Source organism: Amphibalanus amphitrite, unplaced genomic scaffold (genome assembly GCF_019059575.1).
Source record: "Amphibalanus amphitrite isolate SeventyFive unplaced genomic scaffold, NRLGWU_Aamphi_draft 001053F_arrow, whole genome shotgun sequence".
Lineage (NCBI taxonomy): Eukaryota > Metazoa > Arthropoda > Thecostraca > Balanomorpha > Balanidae > Amphibalanus > Amphibalanus amphitrite.
In genome coordinates this window covers 54,582-80,678 of record NW_024882547.1, presented here as the reverse complement: position 1 = coordinate 80,678, position 26,097 = coordinate 54,582, and the positions used below count along the sequence as shown (strand labels likewise).

The window sequence follows — 26,097 nt, the reverse complement described above, 5'->3', positions numbered from 1 at the left end:
TTATAGAAAATATGTGCAAATGTCGGACTTCTCATAGGCACCATAAGCTATGTTTCTACGGCAGTTCATTTTTATAATTAGATACAAAAAGGCATCAGTTTCCAGCACTACCAAGCACGTAGATAACTGAAATGATGTTAGATGTCAGATGCAATTCTGAGCTTGATTGTAGGCTCTAACTTATTAAAACCTCCACCACTGGTTCCGCTCTGTGCCTGGCATGGCTCGCCCACCGCGGGTAATCATGGAACAGCATACACTATTTGTGCACAGTGCACAGCCCGGGTTTACCGGCGGACGGCAACGGGCAACTGACTTCCGCTCTTATCTCGGCCGTCGGGGTCCGTATATGTCCGTGACGGCGCTGACCGATCTCGACCAGTCCTCACTAGACAGCGATCAGAAGACGACCTTTCCCAACCACTCCGTGTCAGGCAAGTGACCAGAGTTCGACCATGTCACGCCCTGATCTGTTCGGAGCGGCGCACAAAGAGAGGACGAGGAGACTCATCAAGAGTTTGGATTCAACGGTGGGACAGGTGATCAGCAAGTGTGGCTCGTGGGTCCATCTGGTTCCAGACACACTGTTGGTGGCGGAAGATATTGTGAATAACAATGGTCCCGGACGACAGGGTCACACCACCGGCTTGGAGGTTGGCGATGCCGTCGCTTACCTGGTAGACGAGCCATTAATGACAGCTTTGACTGAGGTTAGGTCCGCCGCCGCCGCCGCCCGGTGCCGGCACTGCCAGCCTCGTCAACCTTTCAGGTTTGTTACCTGCAACAGATCGGGCAGCAGCGCTGAGGGGCTGACAGATCTGGTTATCGGTAAGGGGGGCACGTCGGATTTTGACATCATGTTAGAGTTCGACGGCCCATTCCGCTGGGCGGTGGCGGGGACAGAGCCGACTGACATTCGTCCGCAGTCTGCACCGCAGCTGTGGGTCCGCCCGACCAGCAACCCCGGCTTCGTGACGCTCCACTGGGTCCGAACGACCGAGTGTAGCCACGAAGCGGCGCTCGAGGCCCTGTCGGCCGACTCGGCACGTCAGCTCTTGTTCGATTTCTACCGCGTCGTCAAAGACGGTGATATTACGTTCACCGGTCCAGCAGTCAACGTCCGGCGGGCAGGCGATAGACACGGCGGTTTCGACTACGTGTTTTGTTTCTCTGTCGGTGGATGGTGGCCGTCACCGAACTGGCCCGACAGCCGCCACCTGGAGGCCGACTTCCCTCCGGCGGCGGCGCGGGACGACATCCGGCAGTTCGGTGTACATTTGGTGCCGACTGGTTTCCCTGGAAGCGCGACTGTAAGAAAAGAATATCGGATATCTCTCTCACGGGCAGAGGTGATCGCTGCCCGCCACTTGCAGCCTATGCAAAGAGCCATCATCAAAATTATCAAAAATATGAAACAGTTCATGGTGGAGAGCGGAGTGATACCTCATGACCTAAAGCTCAAGTCTTACCATGTAAAGACAGCAATCCTCTGGCTGGCTCAGGACACGCCCAGCGAATTGTGGACGGGAGTAACTGATGGCGTCCATAGGGCCCTCAGCTGGCTGGAGGATCGCTTCATCGCTGGCACGCTTCCATGCTTCTTCTATGATGGAATCAATGTAGCGGCCGAACTGAGCTCTGGCGAACATCAAGCCATCATCGACTGCCTCAAAGTGATGAAGGAGAGCGCTACGCACCTCATGATCGCTTGCTGCGAGAAGTGGTGGGGTCTAGAAATACTTCTTGAGGGCGAGGAGGAGCCACTTTCAGAGCGTGAGCTGCGGCTCCGACTGGGACGGACGCTCGTCCGGCAGGCTGTGGTTGAAGGCACCAGACTCCGAGCCACAGCTCCCTGCTGGGTGAGCTGGTGGAAGTGGGCGATCCTTCATCTGGCGCGCGCGGCTCCCTATCTACTCCAGTGGCGGCACTTTATGTTCTCGGGGGCGCACCGCCGGCAATGCTACCTGTTCATGGCCTGGGGCGTGGTCGACCCGGCCGACCTGGTGGGCGGGACGCGCCCCACGTCACCGACCAGTGACATGGTCATACTGGACGTAACGCCTCTGACACAAATCCTCACCGCGTCAGACCTGAAGTTTCTGCTGGGCGACCCGGCTGCGGTGGATGTTTGGAGTGGCCAGCAGCTGCGGCGGCCGCCGGCGGAGCGGCCGGCCGGCCTGACCGCCGAACTGCGCACGCCACGGGGCCGGGCTGAGCTGCTGTTGCAACCCGAACTGCTGCTCCGGGCTTTCGGCGAGGCCGTGCCGAAGGAGATGGATCGGTGGCGGGAGTTAGACCGGGAGGTGGAAACAAGGTGGACGTACAACTACGGACCACCGCCCACCTACCAGCATCGCCGGGAGACGCTGGAGCGACAGCTCAGCTGTGACCTGCAAGAAACTCTCCGTGTCAAACTACCGGAGATGGACGGTCCGACGGTGGCCGCCACGGCCGGCCTTTGGCGCCGGCTGCTGCAGCAGCTGCTGTCCGTTGACCGGCTGCGGACTGCTTACAATACTGCCGTGAGCCGGTGGGCAGACCGATGCACAGTGGCCCTTTTTCAGAATTAGCACGCATTAATTCCCACATTACCTGAAAGTGGTGCAAGACATCACCACGTGATCAAGGACGTATTCCCTGCCAATGCAAAGACAAGAAAAGAAACGAACTGCCCAAGGAGATTCGGCCCAACAGCGACAGGCCGCTCGGCCCAAGATTTGGCGCACGTTCGCACGGCTCGCCCGCCGGCCCAGGCCGCTCCGAACGCAAGTGTGGCGAGCCCGCCAGCCGACCGCGCTGCACTGACCGCCAGGACGCACAGTGATGCAAATGGGGTTCACGAGTGGCCATAAATACGAAAAACGCCCAAAATTCAAGTTCACTTAATCGAATAAATCGTAATATGGTCAGTCAGGCAAATGTTTGGGGTGTCTGAAAAAGTATGATTTTAATGTTTTTGTCAAAACCGGCCTCGTATAGGATTGTCAGAAGTCGAGACATTTTCGATGTCGTAAAATGACTGTCAGATACTCGCAACTTCAAACGCCGCTAGCGTACGTTCATGTCATACAAGCTGCAAAAATTATACATGAAAATGATCCCCGAAACCTGCTGCTTCTAATGCCACGTCATAAAAAGCCGTATCTATTTTGGTTTGGCGGTGAGCTAACTATTTGTAATCATGTTGCAACCGCAGTTTTTTACCAAAAATAATTGCTTTCAATTCACCTACAGCACTTCACACAGTGTGTGCCCGTTAGTGCACCATATCATAGCATTCCCTAATCATTTCTGAGTCGCATCGTGAAAGAATTAAGGCGCTAGCACAGGGCTGACCGGCGCTACAGAAGCTTTCGTCCGGCACGGTCGGGTGCTGCGGCGCAGCGGGCGGCCCGGGCGGCCGCGCCGCCGCGCCGCCCGGACGCCGCGCGGCGGCACCCACCCGCCCACTGCGCGCCCACTGCGGCACCCGACCGCCCGGACAAAAACCTCTGTAGCGCCGGTCAGCCCTGTGATAGCGCCTTAATTCTTTCACGATGCGACTCAGAAATGATTAGGGAAGGCTATGGTATGGTGGACTAACGGGCACACACTGTGTTAAGTGCTGTAGGTGAAACGAAAGCAATTTTTTCTTAGTAAAAAACTGCGATTGCAACACGATGATAAATAGTCAGATTACCGCCAAAGCGAATGAAATACGGCTTTTTGTGACCCGGTATTAGAAGCAGAAGGCTTTGGGGATCATTCTCATGCATAATTTTTTCAATTTGTACGAAATGAACGCAAACCAGCGGCGTTTGAACTTGCGAGTGTCTGACCGTCATTTTACGACCTAGAAAATGTCACGACTTCTGACGATGATACACGAGACCGGTTTTGACAAAAACATGAAAACCATGTGATTTCAGATGCCCCAAACATTTGTCTACTCGGCCATATCGCAATTAACTCGATTTGGTAAACTTGACTTTTGGGTATTTACTATTTATGGCCACTCGTGAACCCCATTTGCATCACTGTGGGACGCCCCAGGGCGTCACGTGACCGCATCTGCAGCTGTTGCCAGCCACCGTTAGTCGGCCCCGGCCGGGCAGCAACTAAGGTCAGCGCGACGCGAACAATACAAACACATAGGCGCTTTTGACGTTAGATCTTAAGCCGACCACGGGACTTGTGCGGCTTGGACATCAAACGCGACAAGAAATCGGACAGTTTTTCTTGAGCACAGCGTTATGCCTACATGACATTTCAATAAGCACATCTTATGGCAAAAGTCAAGCCACATTTAGGCGCCCACCAGGTGACACCAGCTTCGAGCCAGGTCAATGAGCTTAGTCGTATCGAACAGGAGCCTCAGCCGCTCGCGGACTGAACTGGCTCACGTTCTCCACCGTAGAAGCAAAATGGCGCAAAATGGCGCGATGCCCTTTGGTGGACATGGTCAGAAGAGATCGGCGATTCGAACGATGTATAATACGACATGTTCCAGAGTGTGCTACTTAACATAAAGCTTCATATGTATGCCGCCATCTCCAGTTAATAATTGTCCTGTTATTGTGTCCACAATATTCGGCAAAAGTGGTCTACAGGGTGTTTCACTAAAAGTGTCAAAAAGTAAATGCTTATTAAAGATATATAAAATACGCAAAGCACGTGGTTGCGCACGTGGCTTTGTTGCAAATTTTTGGACATTTATGCTTTGGCCATTTAAGATATATTTTACACTCATACGGAGCGAGGGCAGGAGGCCAAAGTTACTAGTCGTTTTTTTTTTCTTATACAGAACAAGAACAGGTTATTTACACCGCAACAGGAGCGGTGGATTACACTTACATTTGGTGCTATCAGAAACATTGAAACCGTACGCCGACTTTTCAGGAAACGTTTCACTCTCTCACCTCGCTACGACCCAGATTATAAAAGTTTCAAAGGGCTTCTTGAGAGGTTTAAAAGGGTTCCTTTGATGCCGGTTCCAGTAAAAAAAAGGCGGGTCGCCCCACCTCTCGGCGGAAATCGTTGAAAAGGTCAGGGTCTTTTTTAGGGCCTTTTAAGATAACAAGAAGCTTATTTCAACATCAGACATAGCCAAGCCCCCAATTTATCAGAAACAACCACTGTAACGGCTGTAGCCACCAAGAACTGGCTGGACCAGTCCAGAAGTTCCGTTCCCAGGCCGAATAATCAGCTGCCTCACCGCCCGCCCCTGGCCAGCGCGAGGCCCCGATCTGTCACCGCTAGCCTTCTGGTTTTGGTCAGTAGCTCTCGCAGAGCTGAGGAAGACTTAAGTCGCATCACTTTTGGAGCTGAAGAGCACAATGCAAGGCTTTGCCGACAGTCTGGACGCTGAAGATGAAAACGGGCTGTGAGGCACCTCCGGACACGTGCCGAAACGGTGCATCAAAAGAAGCGGCGGATATGTGGAATAGGTTTGAGTGACGGTGATATCATTTTTATATGTTCAAATGTCCAACAATCGCGGATGGAATGATGTGCAAATGTCCATAGAAAACATAGTTATTATGTGCATTAGGGCCTTTTACTTTTTGACACTTTTAGTGAAACACCCTGTATTTCAGTTTATATAATGAAAGTTGTGGTTTCTAGGGCTTCTACGTAAACTCAGCTTCACAGCCATGCTACTAATTTTTAATATTTTCTCACCGAAAGCCTTACAAATTGATGTTCATATCACCCTACTTTTTAGGGTCCGCCGGTGGTGTCCGCGCGCCTCTCGACAAACTTCGATTTTGCGGTCAGTTTTACCAAAGATAATTATTTTTTTAGGAGGTAAAAATGGCACCATCGGATAGTTTGGAATGTTTTGCACACGATTAGACTGCTTTTTACTCAAAAGAAGAGAAAAAATATTTTGAATTTATGCGTGCTAATTCTGAAAAAGGGCCACTGTGCGATGGCAGCTGATGCCATACTACCTGGCGGTGGACGACACCGGCACACAAGGTGAGATAACTGCCACAGCCGGTGCCAGGGGCATCATGGGGAGAATGGGAGAGGTCGCAACTCCCCATAATGAAACCCATGGGTCGGTTTCACAGTCACAGGTACAGTTACAGTTATAACGAACGCATAGAGCTCATCCATATAAATGACGAGGTTTCGTACAAGGATGTAATTTATTCCAGGGCTGCGGAGTCGATGGATTTTCGGCGACTCCGACTCCGACTCCGACTCCGACTCCGACTCCGATTCCGGCTTTCAAAAACCAACCCCGACTCCGACTCCGACTCCCGGAAGAACTGTCGACTCCGACCGACTCCGACTCCGACTCTGACTCCGCAGCCCTGTTTTATTCTCATTCCCTCATTATCATCGCTTTTCATCCTCGAGCATTTTCAACCTGCAATTCTTGTCTGCTGCTGATATGCTCGTATGTCGATGGTCCCTTGGGTAGCCTGCCTGACCTACAGTGAATTTCAGGCTCGCCACAATCTGACAACGATGGAGAAACCACTGACGAGGAGCAGCGCGGCGGAGACGAGGAGCGGACGTCGGAGGGTGTGCCTCCCCTTCACCAGGAGCGGTGGCGGCTCCTGAAGCAGAGACACCAGCGGCGCTGGCAGGAGCTGGAGCAGCAACACGAGGTGCAGTGGAGAGCTACGGAGCGACGAGGCTACCGGCACAAACTTAGACTGAACGAAAGACACGCTGAGGAGCGCCAGAAGCTACAACTGAAACACAACCAAGGGTGGTGGGGCTTGCGCTTGCATCACTACAACGAACGCATAGAGCTTCATCAGAATCAGAATCAGAAAATGCGAACACGATCACAGATGCAAAGGTGGAAAGAGCTGGAGGAAAATCACCAGGTGCAATGGGACAGTCTTCAGCAGAAGCTGCATCTGCAGTGGCAAGAGATGGAGCAGAGACATCGACGAGAGTCACTAGAGCTAGAGAAGAGATATCCAAACTGCCGGCTAGAGGAGGAAGCGATGAGACATCTCGAGGTATGCGGGAGAAGATACCAGTGCCTACAGAAGGAACTGGAGACGGATCTGGAGAAGGAAAGCGACAAGGCTCTGCTGGAGCAGCAACGGCTTCAGCAAGGTGAGATAGCGTGATGTTTTTTGTTTTTGTTTTTAGCTGCTATAGTCTGTTCCATACCAAGTTTGCAGTCGGAGTTTCTTCGGCAGATCGCTCCTCCTCTCAAGAATTTGCGTCTTAAAATGTAAGAGCTATATATACAGAAATCACGCACTGCTTTCAGCAGGGCACTTCGGCTGCAAACTTGAAACGGAACAGAGTATAGTCATCACCATGACTATTACCGCTGCATTGTCATCTGGTTTGGCTTCTATAACACTGACGGAATATTATTAAGGTGGAGAGAAGCACTATATGAACGAAAATGCGACAATCCAGAGTGGAGGCGATTGACTGTATTACTTACATAGTTACATACTTTGTGAGCGGCGTCAGGGCGACAGCATCTTACACTCCATACAAAGGCGAGTACCTGACTACAGTCCGACTCTCGAATTTCGTCCTGCTGCCCGACACTGAACTACAATGATCTCTGTCTGACCTGACCTGATCTCTGCTTGACCTACCCTGACCTCTACCTGACCAGTCATTACCTCTGTGTGAGTCGCGCTGACCTCTGCCTGACCCGCCGTATTCCAGGACCGACACAGGAGGACGGCGGCGGCGGCAGAAAGGCCGGTGGCGAGCAGCGGTGTGGCTCAGACGAGGAGTGGACATCGCGGGTGGAGAGGTGGCAGCCCGGCCAGCTCCGCAAGAGACGACACGAGCAGCTGTGGGAAGGGCCGGAGCAGCTAGGAGAGGAGCCAAGGCAGCTTCAGAAGGGGCTGCGACAGCCGAGGGAGGGTCTGGAGCAGCGTGGAAGGACCTGAGCAGCCAGATCTCGGAGACGGACACTGCCCCGGAGAGGCAGCACAGTGAGACGCGTCCGTGTCTGGGTCTGTCAGACGACGAGAAGCGCTAAGGACGGAGAGGCATCGTCGTCCATCAGTTCAGGCTGCCATGGTGGTGTGTTGCGGGCTCACCACGGATTACCACACCGTACCTATTTGAATCAGGTGTCATGATTGTTTCGATATAATAACGCCGATCACGTTGAAACGTCGCATATCGTTAGACATTAAGCTATGTAGTTTCGTATTTTCATGAATCACGGTTGTAGTGCAACTCACGAGCACCCAACCGTGCGATCACGTGCAGGGCTGACTTCCAGGGCTCACACTGGTTGCTCAGTCGTTTGTCGACCACTGCCAAAACGTGCTACTATATACATACTGTCGTTGGTAAGTAGGTAGGTAGGTAGATAGGTATACATAAGTAGATATACATGTAGATAGTTACAAGGATTTAAAATGGATACGGATACATACCTATGAGGAGATCATGCAGTTGGTCGCTTGCATCATGGATCATCAACATACGGTGTATACCACTGGTGGAATATGAGGGCCCCGGCCACTACAAAAGTACATGAAATGCGCCTCATTATGGTGCATGTCTTGGTTGCAGTTGCGCGTCCTCTATTGCACTTCTCTCCGGGATGTAGGTAAAGCCGCGCCCTCTGCAGTCGCTGGGATAGCTCCCCAATGGTCGTCACGTAACGCCCTCTACCAGCCAGGGTAGTGGGCACCTACTGCTGCCAAAAGTGAGCTGCATACCTACTATACTCGTAGGATGTCTTCACTTCCGAAAGCTCACCTCTCTCAGCTTTTAGTGTGAACAGACTCCATCGGAGAGAGGGATTAAAACGATTCGCAAATATGATGACATTTTGGAAAAGCCACAAGGGCACATCGGAGCGCTAAGCATTCGTGGTTTACGTGAAATTGTGCTGTAAAGCCTAAAGAAAATCCCAATACAAAGTGAATAACCATGTGCCGACCTAAATGGGCGGTAAGTGTAACTGAGCATGCATGATGTCATTTTTGCATACATTTTGCTGTATACCCAACATTGTCAGTTGTCACGTTATCAACATTGTCAACATTGTCAAGTGTCTGTCACTTTGCGTGAAGATAGTGACCGTACTGAATATATGACTTTCAACATAAACACCTTTTTAAAAAGCTACAGGCAGGTTCTAACTACTATATAAAACAAGATAAAAAGTGTTATCGGCTCGGATCTGGCCCAAGTCTTGACCCCCACTCCTCTCCATGCCAAGTGTCTGCGAACACCACCTTGGCTGGCGGAGTCTTCAATTATTCGGCAGCTATCCATAAATACCCACGGCATTGTTATGTGCCCTGGATCAAAGCATTCCTGGAGAGAGTCTCCCGGCCGCGCCGTATCACCCCCTCTCTTTCTCCCTCCCTCCCTCTCCCTGAGGTGATGGTGAGTACCCGCAGCCGGGCCATGTCGACCAGTGCACGCGGCCCGGCGCGGCCGGAGAGCGGGCGCCGCCCAACTGGTGGCCGGTGCACCCTTTGATGCGGCGCCAGGGCCAGGAGTCGCGGCTGACAGCCCCGCTGACACGGCACCTCAGATGCGCGGTGTCACGCTCACGGGTGCTCGCAGGGGAGACTGAAGGCGAGTGGTGCGTGTCAGTGCGAGAAGCGGAGTTCCGGAGAGGGCTGCACGAGTGACTTAGTGGATAATGCGACTTGCAACCAGATTTTGGGAGTGGGTATTAGATAAGACAGAATACGATTTTATTCATCATTGTCATTTGATAGCTTAGACTGTTGATGAATAAAAAGTATGCCTTTTTGTAAGCCTCTGTGGACAGTGGATGACTTAAAAACACACTTATCCAGGTCTACAGTTTGCACCCAGTTTTATCTTTTGTAAAGTGGGATTAGATTTAAACTTTATCCGCGCAATGGTCATTGCCGTTTTCATGTCACCCAACGAAGCTCAATGCAAGTCATATTTTGTAGCATCATAATTTCAGCAGACGAGCCTTATCAGACTTAAAAAAGGTCATACTGAACTTTTCATTCAAATAAACATGTCTTCGTCCCTATTTGTAGAGCGCATCCAAAATTACCGTTTGGTATAAGAAAATCGAAGTAAAAGTTACGGCTATAGGTATGCAACACCATACAGCATTGCTTTGTACCAAATATCAACGCCAATTTATGATACCATGATGGAAATTTTCCTCAACAAAATGCATCTTTTCAAAATCATATTTTGCACCCATTAGCCGCCGTCATCCTGATTAATGTCAGATGACATCAAAATTTCAAGAACTTGCGACTTTGTAAACGATCCCCAAAACTAAGCAGCTTCGTTAGTATAGAGCCTGCTGTGCTCATCACGCTGCGAGCCATTAGACACCTCCAACAACGCAAGTAAAACAAGCTGTTTTTAAGCTCTCATCAAATCCATGTTGGCAGTCGAACACCAGATTCAGTTTTAGACTTCCGGACACGGTGAATCACATCCTCCTTCTGTAAACGAGTCTTCACCCTTCGGATAATCGGCAAATCTCACACTGTCAGGAGACCCCGCAGGTTAGCCCGCCGACAATATTGATGGCCGGGTCAGGATTGACTTGGCAACGCAGCCTGTTTTCAGACGAGGCAGCGCCGAGACAGCCATTGTTCTGAGAGAGACGCACGCTGACGACAGTCGACAGTCGACACCCAGCCGACTCAGAGGTTACATGCCATTGTGGTTTGGATGAAAAACTTCCAACTTCAGACGCACAGCAAGCGAGAGGAACACACCCATGGTGTTCACAAACATCTCTCATGCAGTTCGGCACACGAAATCACCTTATAAAACATGTGTGATTGACGAGAGCCAGCCGGCGGCCAACACAAATAGCGTCCGTTCTCAGACGGTGCATAACTCAGCCGGGCTAATTCCGACCGGCCGTTCTCCGCGCGCGGCCGGCTACGGCGGCCGGGCTCACCAGAACCACGGCCCGCGCCGCGTCAGCCCCTGCACGGCCAGTCAAAACACCGCCGCGCGGCCACACCAGCTGACCTGCGCTCAACACGTGTCAAGCAGCATCCATCCACGTTCGAGTTGAGCGTCTCTGACGGGGGGAGCAGCTCACCTATCGGACACGCCTCTGCTGACTGCCTCTCTGCCGGGGGTCCTGACCGCCGCGCTGGTCCGGTCAGCCGCCCATCTGCCTCCGGGAGGGGAGGGGAGGGGAGGGGAGGGGAGGAGACGCACGGGCGACCAGAGTCGACAGACCAGACAGTGGAATGTTGATGGAGACGGAGCGCACTGGCCGCTCCACGCAGAGCAAACTGCGCGAGACGGCGACACGCTCCTCGTCACCCTCGCCTGGGAGTGATGTCCGGTGATTTATCTGGCTAACTCTGGGCAGTGAGACATTGAGCATATAATGCTGTGCAGCAAATTTATGAAGGAACAGATTATATGAGGAATATGTTTTATATCGATGTAGCAAGACATAATATTTCTACTTATCTAAAATACAATCCATGCAAAAAATATCCCATAAAGGTAAACAACATAAATGTAAAATCTATATGCACACAACGTATTGCTGGGGCAATTAAATGGGTCATTTTTGGAAGATATTTTTCGAACGGTTAAATTGGTTGCTGTGGGCCAGGGTCCCCCGCTAAGCAGTGCTTCTTGCGAATGACACCACGGACCCACCACGCTACCTCGCCCGCGCCCCCTTCACCGGTATTGCGCGTTAACCCTCGCATGTGTAGGGGGGGGAGGGGTCGGATGGACCCCCCCATGGGTTTTCGCGAATAACTCGCGTAAAAAGCGGCCGATCGCGACGAAACTTTCAGTACCCTCGCATTGATCAATTTTACACCTACCCTGAAAATTTCATGACCCTGACCCAAATGACCTTTGACCTGTGACCTCTTTTCCGAGACCATGTTTGGCCGGAATCGCGATTTCGCGTATGTCGGCTCGCACTAGCCGCGTGTTTGCAAGCTTTTCGTGGTTTCAAACGTTCAAACATGTGATTTGATGTTACTCCCGTGTGTGTCAAGGTCACCTGAAGGTCAGGTCAGGTCATTGACCTTTGGTGACCTCGGGTGACCTCGGGTCACTTTTTCGAGTTTTACATGTTTCTAGGCTAGTTTTTGGAGCTGAATTCGAATTTAGCAACCATTTGAACATTTACGAAGTAGTTTTGGTGACTTCGTAACATGTTACGAAGCTGTCAGAGGCGGTTGACACGTACTACGAATACCCGTCACGACGCCTACTGGTTGACCTGACCTGACCTGACCCGACCTGGTCTAAATGCTTCAAGACATCATCTGTGATCAAAACTAACACGATATTCGTGATCAGCACCCCGAAAAACCCCTTAGCAGCCACACTTTACGACTTTCTAACAGGTCCCGATTTTCCCGACTTTGGGTCATTGACCTGACCTGGAAGGTCAACCAATGACCTAGGACCTTAAAATTGGGTATCATTGGCTTCCTCTCGTCACGGGCAACACGCTCGTTTTTTTTCGCGAAGCTCTAGCTCGATCAGGGGCCAAACGGCAAGGGGGGGGGGGTCCAGCCGACCCCCCCTACACATTAGAAGCTGGCAAACGCCGCACACATGCGAGGGTTAAGTTTTTGCTAATCGATTTCAAGCTGACATGCAACTAAAGCCAGCAATGTCGTTGACGTAATACACATCTATCCCATATGATAGCACAATTTATTGCCACCCCTCATCACAGCCTCCAAAACAGACCTGCACTGTATTTCAAACAGAAATCAGCGACCGCGGTCAGTGACAGAAGCCACACGGTCTTCTGATGTTCGATTCGCGGTTTACATTTGAATACAGGTGATGAGTTAACCACTCGCTTCCATTCGATGAAGCTGCGGCTCCACAATGCTAGTTTACATGATTATTGATCAACCGGCGGCGTAGTTGAAAGGGCCGGGCCGTCTGACTGTCTGAATGAGTCTGGCTCCTAATCATAATAATTTACGGAAGAACTGTGTATGGTCTGAAAAGGTACTATTGAGAAAGTTCTCGGAAAGGCATTCTTATTAGTAGCAGAGACTGGTTTATTATTCTGTTATGTCTGTCGACCAGATAAAAGAGTATTCACTTACATCAAAACGAGCCGGCACCTTAGATCTGATAACGGAAAACGAGCTTGTGACCCCTTGAGCAAAACCATCAGTAACTTTAAAAATGATACCATGATACAATTTCCAGATCAGTTTGACATACCACTGGAAGCCTTGAGGAATGCTGCGCTTCAATCGGAAGGGAAATGATGTTCATCTGTAATGAAATTTTCTAATAAGTGGTCAAATGAGCTAATTTGCACAGTTTTAGCTCATCAGTTTTATTGGTGAATATAGTTATGTACTAAAAGAGCACATCCCCGTAAATGTGATTGCTGAATGCTGATGTACTTAAGCCATGAATTAAATGTGTGAATTAGCAACTGAATGTATTCATATCATTCATGGTAAACTCTAAACGTATTTTCAAACGTCATTGCACTGATAAACCCCAGCCAAGTCAAAAACTGTGCAGGTTCAGTCCTACCTATCCCGGTACGTCTTCGGTTCCCCGTTCACCATCCACCCTTCCCAGTCCCTCGGGGGCAGACGGCAGGTCTATACACACTCCCACCTCTCTGGGGAGCCGGTAGCGAAGGCCGCGGGGCCGGCTGGTCCCTGAGGTGGCGCGGCCCCCGGCCAGGGTCAGTGATGACGTCACGCCGTGGTGCCTTCCGACAGGGCAGACGGGCGCCGCGGCCGCCACCGTCCGTCGGCCGCCGTGCCAACCCGGTGGGTGGAGGGGCCTCGGGTAGAGGGGAGGAGGGGCAGGGAGAGGAGGTGAGAAGGCGGCAGTCAAGGTGAGAGCAGTCGGAGCAGCGGCCGACACCATTCACGCGACCTGGAGTGTCGCCTGATGGATCTCATAACGCACGGCGCGCTAGTTACTGATTCTGACGATAGATGTCTCTCTGTGCGACGCCTAGCGCATGCTGTGCCGCACGGCACCGCTGCCAATACATGCTGCGTAGGATGGCCACAACAGTTTACAGTTACAACAGTTAGGTTAACCACAACAGTATTCTTAGCCAGGGTAACTAGGGTAATCTTCAGAACAGCACTTATTTCCAAGTGTACTTCAGTATGGTTTTCAATAAGTACTCAATTCGCAGCCTGTTGTAACTCAAAACTGTTCAATTGACTGCTTCACAATTCATCGCCCATGGAATTTATGTGCTCTTATTAGAGCTCTTTAGCTACTCTGGTTGTAACGTTCAAATTATAAATGCAAGAAGAGGGCAGGACGTTACAGTGCATTTAAAAACAACAGAAGTGAAAATGCACTACAGAACATTCGCGATTTTTTTTAATAAATTTAGCTCGAATGTTTGAATGGACGGATTGACAGAGCCGGATTCTACGCTAAGCAGAGCTTGTTGCGTAGACCCCGACCCCTACCGTCCGATCGCGCAATTCCGGGTAACGGGAGAATTTAGATGCCAAAGTTTAACGTGCCCTTCAAAGCCGGACACGGCCTGTCCCACCCAACTGACTTCAACTGGCTGCGGCTGCTCCCACCAACCGCAGACCATCCCCGTCAGGAGTCTCATATATCGAGCGCCGGAGCGTCTCGAACCCGGGCTCTCTCTACCGGGAGTCCGATGCTCTACCAACTGAGCTACGGGACAGGCTAAATTTCTCGGAAAAGGTAAGACAACTTACTGTTTTGCACAAAAAGTAAGACACATCTTTCATCAAGTTATGTAACAACCCAGAAATAAGGCATAGGTCATGGCTACAAATTTACCTGCACTGTTACTGTCTGTCTGTGTTTCATACCTGAGGTCATTTTGCTCCAAGCACAACATCTAAATTACAATTATCTTGCATTAAATATTTCCAACTCCCTTGGCGCAAGCCGACTCGACTGGGCAGCAGCCAAGTGATAATATGAATGTCACAATCCAATGAAAATATTTCCGGTTCGTTGCGTCACGTTAGTGTCTTATATACTTCACGAGCTGTACGACACCGTCACACGGTCGTTCTCTGACAGGAGTGACGGCGCGGCCGGTCCGGTGATTTCTGCTCCGCGGTCCTGTCAGGGGAGAGCTGTTGGCGGAGCTATCAGCTCGATCAGTCGGGAGGGGTTCCCGGCCATTGACACCGCTCTGTCAACACTTGGACGGCGGTGGAGGGTCGGACGGCGGTGGAGGCGACCCTCACAGACACACTGGAGACGGCGGCCCCTGAGATATATGTATACTACAGAGATGGACAGGACAGAGATACACGGACCGAGAGAATCTCAAAAGACACATACTTTTTGTGGTCCCTCAAATTTACATCGGCCAAGAAAAATGTCTTGCAAATTATGTTGATTAAAATTGTCCTAACATAATCACTATACTTCTGCGTGCACTTGACAGTCCATAACAGCGCATGTTAAGCACAATTATAGCTTAATCAACTATTATTAAGTATGAGAAAACATCTAGAGAAATTCGATGATTGAAATCGTTTTCTTATCTTCCATTCCATAGACACACCTGCGTTTTGACTGACATCTTTTCCCTTCCCAGCCTTAGATCGCTGCACAAAGGGACCAGTGCAACGGTCGATGCAAATAATTTAAGTGCATTCAAACGATGCAGTCAAATGATGAACTCAAACTGAGACTTTAACCCTATTCCTGGCGGGGGGGGGGGCTCAGGAGCCCCCCCCCTGAGGTTTTTTGGTTATTTCTCCCAAACGCGTTGAGCTAGGAAGCTCAAATTTTCTGACTTTTCCTATAAGGCTTCTACGCAACATATCTGAAAATTTTGAGTTGATCTGACCTCAGGTCAGGTCACCAGAGGCGGTTTGGTGACCCTACCTCAGAAAAGTTTGCAATCACGCCAGAGCTAGAGTTTTTGACCGATCAATTTCTTCTCTTCAGGCTTTAGTTAGGGTACCAGTATGTGCAATTTGTCTATCTCGGAATTTTGATATCGGTGACCTAAGGTCAGGTCAATTTCGCGACCTCCCCATTATAAGTCAATGGGGAAAAATCAACTCCCTGTTTTTACCACTAAAACGGGTCGGAATGGCCCCATATACCATACATGACTTCATATACGATCAACCTTCACTACCTTGAGGTCTGTTTTGCTGTTGGGCAGCTGTGAGGTCATGTGACGTCATCAAAGGTCACCAAAGGTTTTTGGCCAATAACTCCGTACAGGAACAAGATACAGACGCGTGGATGGTCTCATTGTGTTCAGCTCGTCAAGACGCATCGAATGATATACATAATGACCTCGAGGTCACGTGACCTGAGGTCAACCTTTGACCTTGACCTTTCGAGGTCAACATATATATCATTCGATGCGGATTGACGAGAGGATCACGATGATGCCCTTAGTTTGTTCTTATCTTGACTAATTCGAAAGTTATTCGAGAAAAACTCTCTCCATATCTAGCGCCGCCATTTTGACTTTTTCGACCCCTGTGACGTCATCTTTGACCTGACCTGAAAATGACCTTAGTAAAAATTGTAGACCTTGTCCATGCGTATCCGATTCCGTTTACCGCTTGTCGCTATCTTGCTTCGTTCTCGAGATCTCAGGGGGGGGGGCGAATCGGCCCCCCCCCCCGCCAGTTTCTTGTCCCGGCGGAGCCCGCCAGGAATAGGGTTAAACTGGTTTGATACGAGTAAGCACGACACCACTCCACTCTGACACGGCTTTCTTATTCAGCAGGGTGCCTTCACTTCATCCCGGCGCACTGAACGCTGCCAACACTCGCTGAGCCACTCTGAGCCAATACATTGATCTGCGAGCACGACAAGAGCGACGAGAGCGACATTTGACACCCCACTACAGTCATCTCTGACTCGTCCGGGCCGTCCGGGGTATGGCGACAGGAGTGAGGAGCGCTGCAAAGGAACGTCAACCTCGCCAGACACGTGGTGAAGGCGACACAACCAGACGGGGTCGGATGAGGCATCGACCTAGGTATGCAGAGGTCTATTGATAAGACGAAATGAGATGAGAAGATGGCGGGCGAGCGCAGCGGCGAAAGCGAAGAACCGGTGAGGCATAACTACATAAAGCAGAGCTAAGCCCAGAGCACAGGAGCGGTCCCGGGCCGATCTGGACGATTCCGGACGCCTCTGAGCACCGCTGTGCCGGCCGACCTCCGTGTCGGAGTCGGCGTCGGCCCCGGTCACACCTGTTCCCCCCATCAGTATGTCGACACGACCCGAGCCGGCCACGGCCTCGGACCGGTCGGCCGCGCCGGGGCGCGTCCAGTTGGCTCCCACTCGGCGTTTGTTTAAGCGCGACTGTTTATGCTCTCGGGCAGCCGGTAGCTGTGGGCAGTCGGGGCTCAGAGGTCCCGAATTACCCGGCAGGCGCGCGGTGAGATGTCTACAACTGGCTCAGCGGACGATGGTCCCGTGGTCCAGTTTTACCCGAATGGTCCACCGAGGCCCATTTGGGCCAGCCTTGATCTCCATGGTACTCGTATGGTTAAAGTTCCTGAACAGTTTTCATGGCTTGTCCGACCATTTAGATGCATCGGGTCTTTCCCCTCCTGAACGGCTCTTCCCGCAGGACCGACCTGTGCCGTGGACAGACGGGGTGCAGCAGTCACCTGAAGTCACCGGTAGACTGGCTGTCACCTGAATTCACAAGAACTCTAAGCTTAGACTATCATCTGCACGTTTGCTCGTCACGTTTGCCACCCAGGTCTGCCAGTGCCCTTACAGACTGCCTGTACCCACGCCGGCCACGACCTTACCGGCCTTCAGAGTCCTCACAATGGAAAAGCTCCAGAGCGGCGCTGGCGGGCGTTCCAATCGGACCAGCCCAGCCGGCTGCCGGCCCTGACAGAAGGCCAGTAGGCCAGACGAGTTCACAGCCAGGTCCCTGCTCCGCACCGCTCCACAGCCACTTTCAGCTCACTCACGAAAATACCAACATTCAGTCGTCGTAAAGTTCTGATAAAGATGTCTGAAGGAGCAACGCTTTCCAAAGTCTCAAGAATCAAGATGAAGTGATTCTTTTCATGTTGAGTTGTGATCAGTGTCGTGTTCGATAAAAATTGATTGGCACTGAATAACTACACACGCCAACTACATGGCATATAAGAGTTGCGCAAATAAATAAATATGCGAGCATATGGTCTCTTATCTCATTAGCTATATCCCTAAGTGATGGAAATTAAGTTTGCTGACCGATATTCACAATTCACACATTAATTAAAGACGCGCTAAAACGTTTTCCCTGTGCGGACTTAATTGCACATATCTAAATTGCACGCTTCCGGGATTGAATAGAAACGCACTTTTATATTCAAAGTCAAGTGGGTCATCGTTCAGCATAAACAAAATCATCTCAAATGATTTACTTTTCCCATGGTGGCAGTTAACCTTCCGAGACCAGGGCCACCTCATCCGATATGCCATACCGCGGCCGGCGGGCCGTTCCGCTGCCGCTGTTGTCTCGCGGTGCCACCGCCGGGGCCGGAGAGGGAGGGGCCTCCCGCCGTGTGCGTTGGTCGCCGCTCGGCCGACTCAGCCGACCGAAATAGCGGCGGCTGCGCGTGTGAATAGGAGGCGGGACGGCCGGCTGATGGCAGCTGGAGGCGCTCCAGCCGCGGCCTGGATCACACTCACAGCCTCCTCAGAGTCGGCTGACGACTGTACACGGCCACTCGGCGGCCCAGAGGCAGCGCGTAAACAGATCGCGAGATGAATACGATTTGTGGTCCTGTCAGCGACAAACTAATGCTGCATTAGCATAGGTATTCACGTGGATGAAGACCTCGTATTCAAAATCAATGCCATTTGAAAGTGTTATAGCAGTCAACAATGAGAAATAATGAAAATAGCATACGTAAGCACAGCCATCAGAAGCGGACATAAATTCGCTATGTCGTGTCGATGCTTTTTTAACAAGAGCACATTCCGCTGCGTGAGGACCAGTACAATTATGAATTCGCTCGGTGTCTGACGCCTGATCCATTCCGTGAGATGACATGAGGCCGTCAATACTGTTGGATGATGCATTCGGCTCTGTGTCTGGTGGCCCTCCGAGCCATCACCCCGTCCGTCGCCGCCGCCGGGGCAGACACCGGTTTTCGGCCGCCGTCGGGCTGCGATAATATTTGTCTGGGGCGGCGGCGGCGTTAACGCGGCCGAAATGTTCCCTGAAAAGTGTCGGCTCAGCGGGCAGCTCGGTGTATCGATTGCGGGGGCGACGAGACGGGCCGCGGCCGCCGACCGGAGCGGGTCAAGGCTCTCGGGGAGGCCACGAGAGCGGCGGCTTTGAACAGGTGAGGACTATGTATAGATACTGTAGAACCAGCAGCCCTTCCACTGAACATGCCGAGGGTGGGGCCTAGTACTGATAGTAAGTGCTATCGTTGGATAGCATTTGATCAATGTTTATGCGCGAAAGAACTGTAAAAAATGCCGAGAGCAAAACCAAGCATGAATAGTTATCTTCGTTAAAAGGTATGTCCAACGACCAACAGTCCCACTAATGCTATTCATGAATCTAGCTCGCAAATACTGGGACGATGACAAACCAATTCATGTTCCGGAGTGCGCCGGATCTCCCCCGCAGATTTACGGCGAGAAACGGGAACGGATATCCGCTGGGTGAGACGAGATTATTCATTGGCAAAACCCGGAATCTACGGTCGGCCGCCCTTTCCCTCCGTTCAGGCACCAAGAAAGGCACAAAGTCGTGACACATTCATTACGTATTTATGATATGCAGCCGAGGATACGCTTCTTAAAAATGTTTTCTGAAGAAAAAAAACGGTAAGTCATCTTTACTGATAATGTTTCACATGAGCCATTTAGACACTTGGCTTCTTCCCGCAATAAAAGTTTGCGCTCTCATCTAACGTTGTTTTAAAAACAACAAAGTGGCAAGTATGTTACGTTAGTTTCATGCTGCATAATTGTGAAGTGTTCTGCTTTCAGCTTAAGAACTTCAGCCTCCGAGTTATTGCATTCATTTTGGTTTCGTAGCTTAGCGGGAGGCACGTTTCTCACAGCACGAAGCCGCGATGTGGGCTATATCGCGGCCCATGGCTGTCGGGGCGGTCCGGTGGCGGTGGCGACGGTGGCGACGGCGGCGGCCGAGACGGGTTCGCAGGGAGGGAGAGGGGGGCAGGGGGCGGGGCTGGACGAACAGACTTTAGTCGGTCGCCGCTGGTGGTGCGAGGAGGAGCCGGTGGTAGACTCGGCTCATCTCGCCCGCTGAGTGGGTGGTGCAGACAGGGAGGCTGCAGCTACCATCCATCCCAGCCGGAGTTTTCACGGAGGTGGTTCGATCGACGGGACGGGGCAGGTGACCTGTGTTCCTGCTGCTGCGGACACCGCCCAGCCCCGCACTGCGACACCTGATCTCCCAGCAGCCCGCTCTTAGAACGGCGACAGACGCCTACCAAACGGCAGAAACCCGATAATGGCCGTCAAAGAGCGGTGAAACGAGGACAGTGCCGGTGTCTGGTCCGGGACAGAGCAGCGTGGTGTGTCTGCTGTGACCTGGTCTGGCGACGGCCATAGACTCTGGTGAAGGCTCAGCGCAGTAACGATTCCTCTCGGGAAATCTAGAGCCGGTGTCCGCTGTCGGCAAGTTGTGACGCTGGCTAGCTGAGACTTCGTCCAAGGACTGCCGGGTGACCTTGGTGTTAAATTTAATCCTGGACGCGCGTGCAGCCGCAAACGAAACACATCGGTAAATGGCGTTTGTACAGTGACGAGAAGCTCATAACCTGAACTATCAGGGATCGAGGACTCCGAATCACTACAAGCAGGTTATAAGAAGTGAGTTGCTAGAAATGCTCTGCTGAAGAAAACGATCACTTTAGTCCGACACCAAACTTTTTTTTCGTCCGACCCCTGGCAACTGTGATCGTTTCCGACCGACTATTTTCGTCTGAGTTCGACTCTGGTCGTCTCTGGTCGTCTCTGATCGTCTCTGATCGTCTCTGCTCTGCTCGTTTCGTCTCTACTCGTCTCAGCTCTCTCGTCTGATCGTCCGTTTTCGTCTCGCGTGGCCCGCTGACCTCGACCCGTCGGAGCAGCGCGCCGCTCTCACCATCTGAGGTAAGCGACACGGAATCGGGCGAGAATGTCAATACTACAGAGGCCAAGAGTAACAGGTGCGCCAGCCGAGCCACCCCTCCCCCACCCCTCCCCGATCGGCGCCCCAACTCTCCGACGGGAGATCAGGAGGTCCCACTGTGGGAGGGCTGGCCATGAGGGAGCACTGCCACTGACTGAGGTTAGGGGAGAAATGAATGAGAGAGTTTTCTCTTTTAGAGGTGTAAACGAAATGCTCTCTGATGAGAGTATAGCACTTACTCTCACTTTGAAATGTACTTGAGCATTCTTCTGCATGCAGTCTTTCCCTACAAAGCAGTGCCATCAGCGCATTTACCTGAGCCAGTGACCTGATTAGCGACCAGCATGACCATCGTTCTCACACTGATCGGTCTAACCAGAAACCAGCCCGACCACCGGGACCAGTGCGTCGGACCAGACGAGCCTGACCATGGCGCTCGCTGGGACCACCTGTAGCTGGCGGAAGAGGCGCACTTCCCGGCTCCACACGCGGCCCTGCCGACCGTACCGTACTGCGCGCATGGTCACGCTCTCCGTGTGCGACCCGGGCCGACCGGGAGGCCGGGGGGGGGGGGGGGGTTGCGGCGCCAGGCCGACCGGTCCGGCTCACGGCAGCCGATCAATAGCCAGATGGGTGCTGGTGAGGAGAGATGTCCGCCACGAACATTACCGCACCGTCACCCCACAGCCACCGCTCTCCGGGGCACAGCCGGCTCCTTATCGACTCCCAGCAGCTAATGTCGGTGATTTATTTGCGCTGGAATATCGACCGCCGAACTTAGCGGCGGCGCCTGTGAACTCGTGCCACCCGGATGTTCTGTTCATACGGGGATCAGTGCGCCGTGCAGCATGTGAATGCTGCACATCCTTATCCATTTGGGAGGATGGTGTGGTGTGGTATAGCCACGCTGGTACGCCCGATATTGCTATTGAATCATCGAACCTTTTCTTTGATAATGCCATATAAAAAGTAAAAACTAAATACTTCAGGGCTGAGGGAAAGGAAATAATGACCATTACCAACATCAGTTTCACCAACACACTGCGTGTACAGGCATTCATCACTCCTCGTTAGGGCCTAGGGGACGTCCCACGTGGGGGTGAATGTGACTTCCTCCGAAGACGCTGCCATTTTAGATCATCGTGGGCTAACTGGACTGCGATGAGACAGGGAGGCATAACCGTAATAACTAAAACAGACAACATGGTATTACGTCATCTTTACTCCCTCCAAGACTGCTCCGCATCTATCTTGTCTCTCGACCACTTACCATCCGCTTCATCATAAAACAGATTTGCACTGTTAAAAAAGTTATCTGTCCCGTGGGTACGTCACGGGCGATCCATCTTCTGGACAAACTCTCCTCCCTCCCCTCCCCTTCCCTCACCTCCCATCCCTCCTTCCTGTCTCAGCGGTCTCCATAGTTGGCCTGTTTTTACGAAGAAGTCAACGGTCGAAAAGCTTGGCGACGGTGGCAGACAGCCCAGCCAGTCGTCGACTACGGATGATGCATTTGAAAAAACACGTGTTTTAATGAAGCCTCTGTTTTAATATTATCCCATGCTTTGTTTGTAAAATTATCAGTATGGTTCCTGTTAAATAAGCCGCAAAAATTCATTTTAATGAAATAGCTTCTAAGTATTTTACAGTCCATTCCTTCTCTAACGGGCTGCCCTGGCCGTATCCAAACTTCTAGTTCTTCAGTTCACTCCTCTTCACACTCCTGACCTCACTGAAGTGCGATGACCCTGGTCCTGAAGCCCGTGTAGCGTCCACACTCACAGCCACTCACATTCTGTGTCGAGTCGACTCTCGAGCCGACCAGTTGACACTTTACAGCGTGGCACAGCGCCCCTCCAGCACAGTTACATCCATCCGGGACTCAGAGATGATCAGGGTCAGAAATGGCTCAGATAAATCGTGCACCAAAGCTGAAATACATTTCAACGCGCCGCCAAGGCCGGCAAAGACGTGACAGTTCTAAATCGGCAAAATATACTAACACAAAACAAACGATGTGCTGATGAATGGTGCAAAACTGCGCATCGATCATCTGGGCTTTGCTTTTAGCTCAGCGAAGTGTGATGCTTCCGATGCTGTCAGTAAAATGAGTCAGTTGGCGTCAGTGTTGACTGAGCAAATCAGACACAGACTGTTGATTTTGATATGAAGTAGTAGCCGATTAACACGACTCGAGATGTATGCTATTGAAATATGCATCACTGATGGAAAAGTAGCGATGTGTATTGACTTCAATTTAACGCTTTAACTTGCGGCATAATAATCTTACGCTACACTCTAAGATATTTAATTAATTTTGTGACAGTGACGTTCAGTGGAGGAGGTTGGATCGTGCCGCGGTACTCCGACTGAGTGTCACACATCATAACCGGGCCCATACGGTCGAGCGTATCTGTCAAACGCAGCGCTTTACCACAGAGACAAGCACACTGGCGTACGACTGTTCCTGCCATTTGAGATCGAATGAGTCGTAACTTGTCCATAAAACATCGACTGAATTTAGTTTAGTTAATTTGGGTACCTAATAAGAGGAAACTTGGAAAGAACATGTAGTCAGCTTCACATTGCACTAAAAAGGCATAAAGTAAAAGGCACTCACATAACGTGTGAGTGTGCGCTTTGTCTTTACGCAAGATCGTGGTAAGCAGACTCAGGTTGTTTTACGGAGAACTCCTCAAAAGCTTCATCATTCTGTCGAGACCGGTCATTAAAATCAGAGTTCACGCCCTGCCCAACTACAGAAGCTGCTCCCACAGCCGAGTTCGTTCGTGGCATGCCGCCAATCCGTCTCGGGAACAAGGGAAGAACGTTGCGTTGATAGTTAACAGCGAAGGCATTAATAAATACAAAGTTTGATTAATAATATCGACTCCAGGGCCCTGTTTCATAAAGCGAGTCCGTAACTTATGCCGGTTTTTGGTCTTGTATTGCAAGTGCATGTGAAGCGATGACGATAGTTTGAATCGTTGAATTTATTTATCTTGCAAGCAAGAACAGAAGGGAGAAGAGGAAATAAATGTATCGCTTTACATGCGCTTGCAATATAAGTCCAAAAACCGGCGTAAGTTACGGACTCGCTTAAAGAAACGAGGCCCAGGCGGTAGAGCAGAAAATAACGGTCTTTGACGTAATAACGAATACCTATTCATTTAAAATATACCGTAAAAAATCAATATTCAGGAAAGTAGTAAAAGGAACAGCTGTAGTTTTACATCACATATGGCGATAAAATTTGAAAAGATTTTACCGTCATTGAAACGTACATATAATCTTAGGTCATACGCCCAGAAAAAGGACACCAATAATCAGCTTCACTTTTGCAGATGGAACAAGCCATTTTAATTCCATGGAGAACATTAAATCCGGAAGCACAGTTTTAATTAGAATATATAAAAGATCACTTAAGCTGGGTGACGAAGTGCCTGCGCGGTCACAAAATCTGAATCCTACATGACTTGTCCACTGCGTATTTTACGCATCATTTACTCCATAGCTGCCTTAATTTTAATAATCGGACCGCTGAGGCGGCTGCACTTCCCCGACAGTTGCAGTCGAGATGTCAGCCGGAGTTGTGTGCCGAAAATAAAACGGCCGCCCAAAGTTGGCCGGAACTAGGAGAGCTTTGTGTCAAGCCGCCCAGTGAAACTTATACAGCGTGGCGGCGCATGTCAAAGTGAGCTGTATTACTTGCGGTCGATTCAAATGGTGAGCTTAGAGAAGGGATAGCTTGGGATAAACGTGCAGGTGGATACATTTTAGGGAAATTCATGAGCATTTTTGGGTATTTTCTCAGCTGAAAAGTCACATTCCTCCTTTCATCCTCATTATAATCAGCATTATAATGTTCTTGATCATGCTCGTACGCACGTCCCTGTTCCGAGCTGATAGTCACAGCACCCAGGCAACCGATGAGGACATCTAAAGAAACATACTCCTTCAGAGTGATCGTTTGAGCGGTTGGTTGGTTCGTCCTTCCGCGCCGGGATACTCTCGGCCCAACGGGATGGTCTCAGCTAGGTAATGGAACGCACCGGCGTGGTTGAATCAGTGCTGTCACCACATCACCTGGTCCTAAGGCCTAAATAAATGGATCGGAACAGTCCACCCCACCAAAAAGCTCAACCACTAACTTCGTCTTTGCTACATTTTGTAAAAACAAAACATTTATGATACCCTTGAACACATTCAGGGCACATAACTAGTTCCACGGATGCATGATTTCTGACTAGTGACCGGTCTTGTTCACCACGTGGCCGGTCCTGTTCGATTTGCTCGGAGCTATGTCCTGCAGTCATGTGCGCCACATGGCCATGTCAGGATTGACGCGCTCAACCACGAATTGACCGCGGCGACAAGAGGTCAAAGGTGAAGGAATCGCGGGGTCATGAGGGTCGACAGGTGCTAACCGGATCGATCAGGGTACCCTCCCAAGAGAGGGTCAGACCTCAAATGCTGGGGAAGAAAGGTCTTTATAGGTAGCAATCGGAAGGACCCAGCGTCTGATCTGGGTCGGATCGTGTCTGGTTTGCGTCTGGCTCTGGTGTGATTTGCGTCTGGTTTTAGTCTAAGTCGGGTCTGGGTACAGCACGGCTGTTCAAGACATTATTGACTCACTGACCTTTGGGCTCCATTTGGGCAATATTAGCCCCAGCTGAGAGCCAGGCCACATGCCGGCCCGGATTTATCCCGGCGAACCTTGCCCAGAGTGTGGAGTAGTGCTGACTGCCATCAGCCGTCACCTCCGTTCAGGTCTGCACGGATTGAGATCGGAAGTCTATCTGTCCAGTTGGTCAGCTGCTAACGACGTGGTTAGTTTCGTCCAGGTGGGCCTGTTTATACCTATCTAAGGGGCGGAGTCAGGTCCTTCCAGAGCTGCACCTGGGCGAGGGCGGGGTCAGGTCAGGGCAGCAGGCACGCCCGAGTCGTCACCGGCTGCCCGAGGCCATATTGATTGGACCATTGTGGTTGTCGTCGGCCGGTGGCGGCAGGGCAGCCGGCGGCGTCAGTGCTCGGTCCGGCGCGGTCACACACGCCAG

General features: G+C 51.2%; 2 protein-coding genes and 1 long non-coding RNA gene across 3 annotated transcripts in view; 2 read left to right on the top strand and 1 right to left on the bottom strand.

Moving 5' to 3' along the window:
* Positions 1-781, bottom strand: part of LOC122369595 — a 78,589-nt gene extending 77,808 nt beyond the window's left edge. Inside the window, exon 1 of the long non-coding RNA XR_006254429.1 lies at positions 675-781. This is a non-coding gene — a long non-coding RNA (uncharacterized LOC122369595). The remainder of the gene's footprint in view (positions 1-674) is intronic.
* A 5,003-nt stretch (positions 782-5,784) lies between these two features.
* Positions 5,785-9,051, top strand: LOC122369591 (golgin subfamily A member 6-like protein 7). Its single transcript, XM_043344440.1, has 3 exons — positions 5,785-5,961; positions 6,439-7,065; positions 7,642-9,051. The coding sequence occupies exons 1-3, from the start codon at positions 5,922-5,924 to the stop codon at positions 7,869-7,871; spliced, it is 897 nt and encodes a 298-aa protein (XP_043200375.1). The 5' UTR covers positions 5,785-5,921; the 3' UTR covers positions 7,872-9,051.
* LOC122369590 (muscle calcium channel subunit alpha-1-like) overlaps positions 8,886-26,097 on the top strand; it is a gene marked incomplete at its 3' end in the record, with an annotated part of 69,729 nt that continues 52,517 nt past the window's right edge. Inside the window, exons 1-2 of the mRNA XM_043344439.1 lie at positions 8,886-8,892; positions 9,328-9,528. Of these exons, the coding sequence (XP_043200374.1) occupies positions 8,886-8,892; positions 9,328-9,528 (208 nt within the window). The remainder of the gene's footprint in view (positions 8,893-9,327; positions 9,529-26,097) is intronic.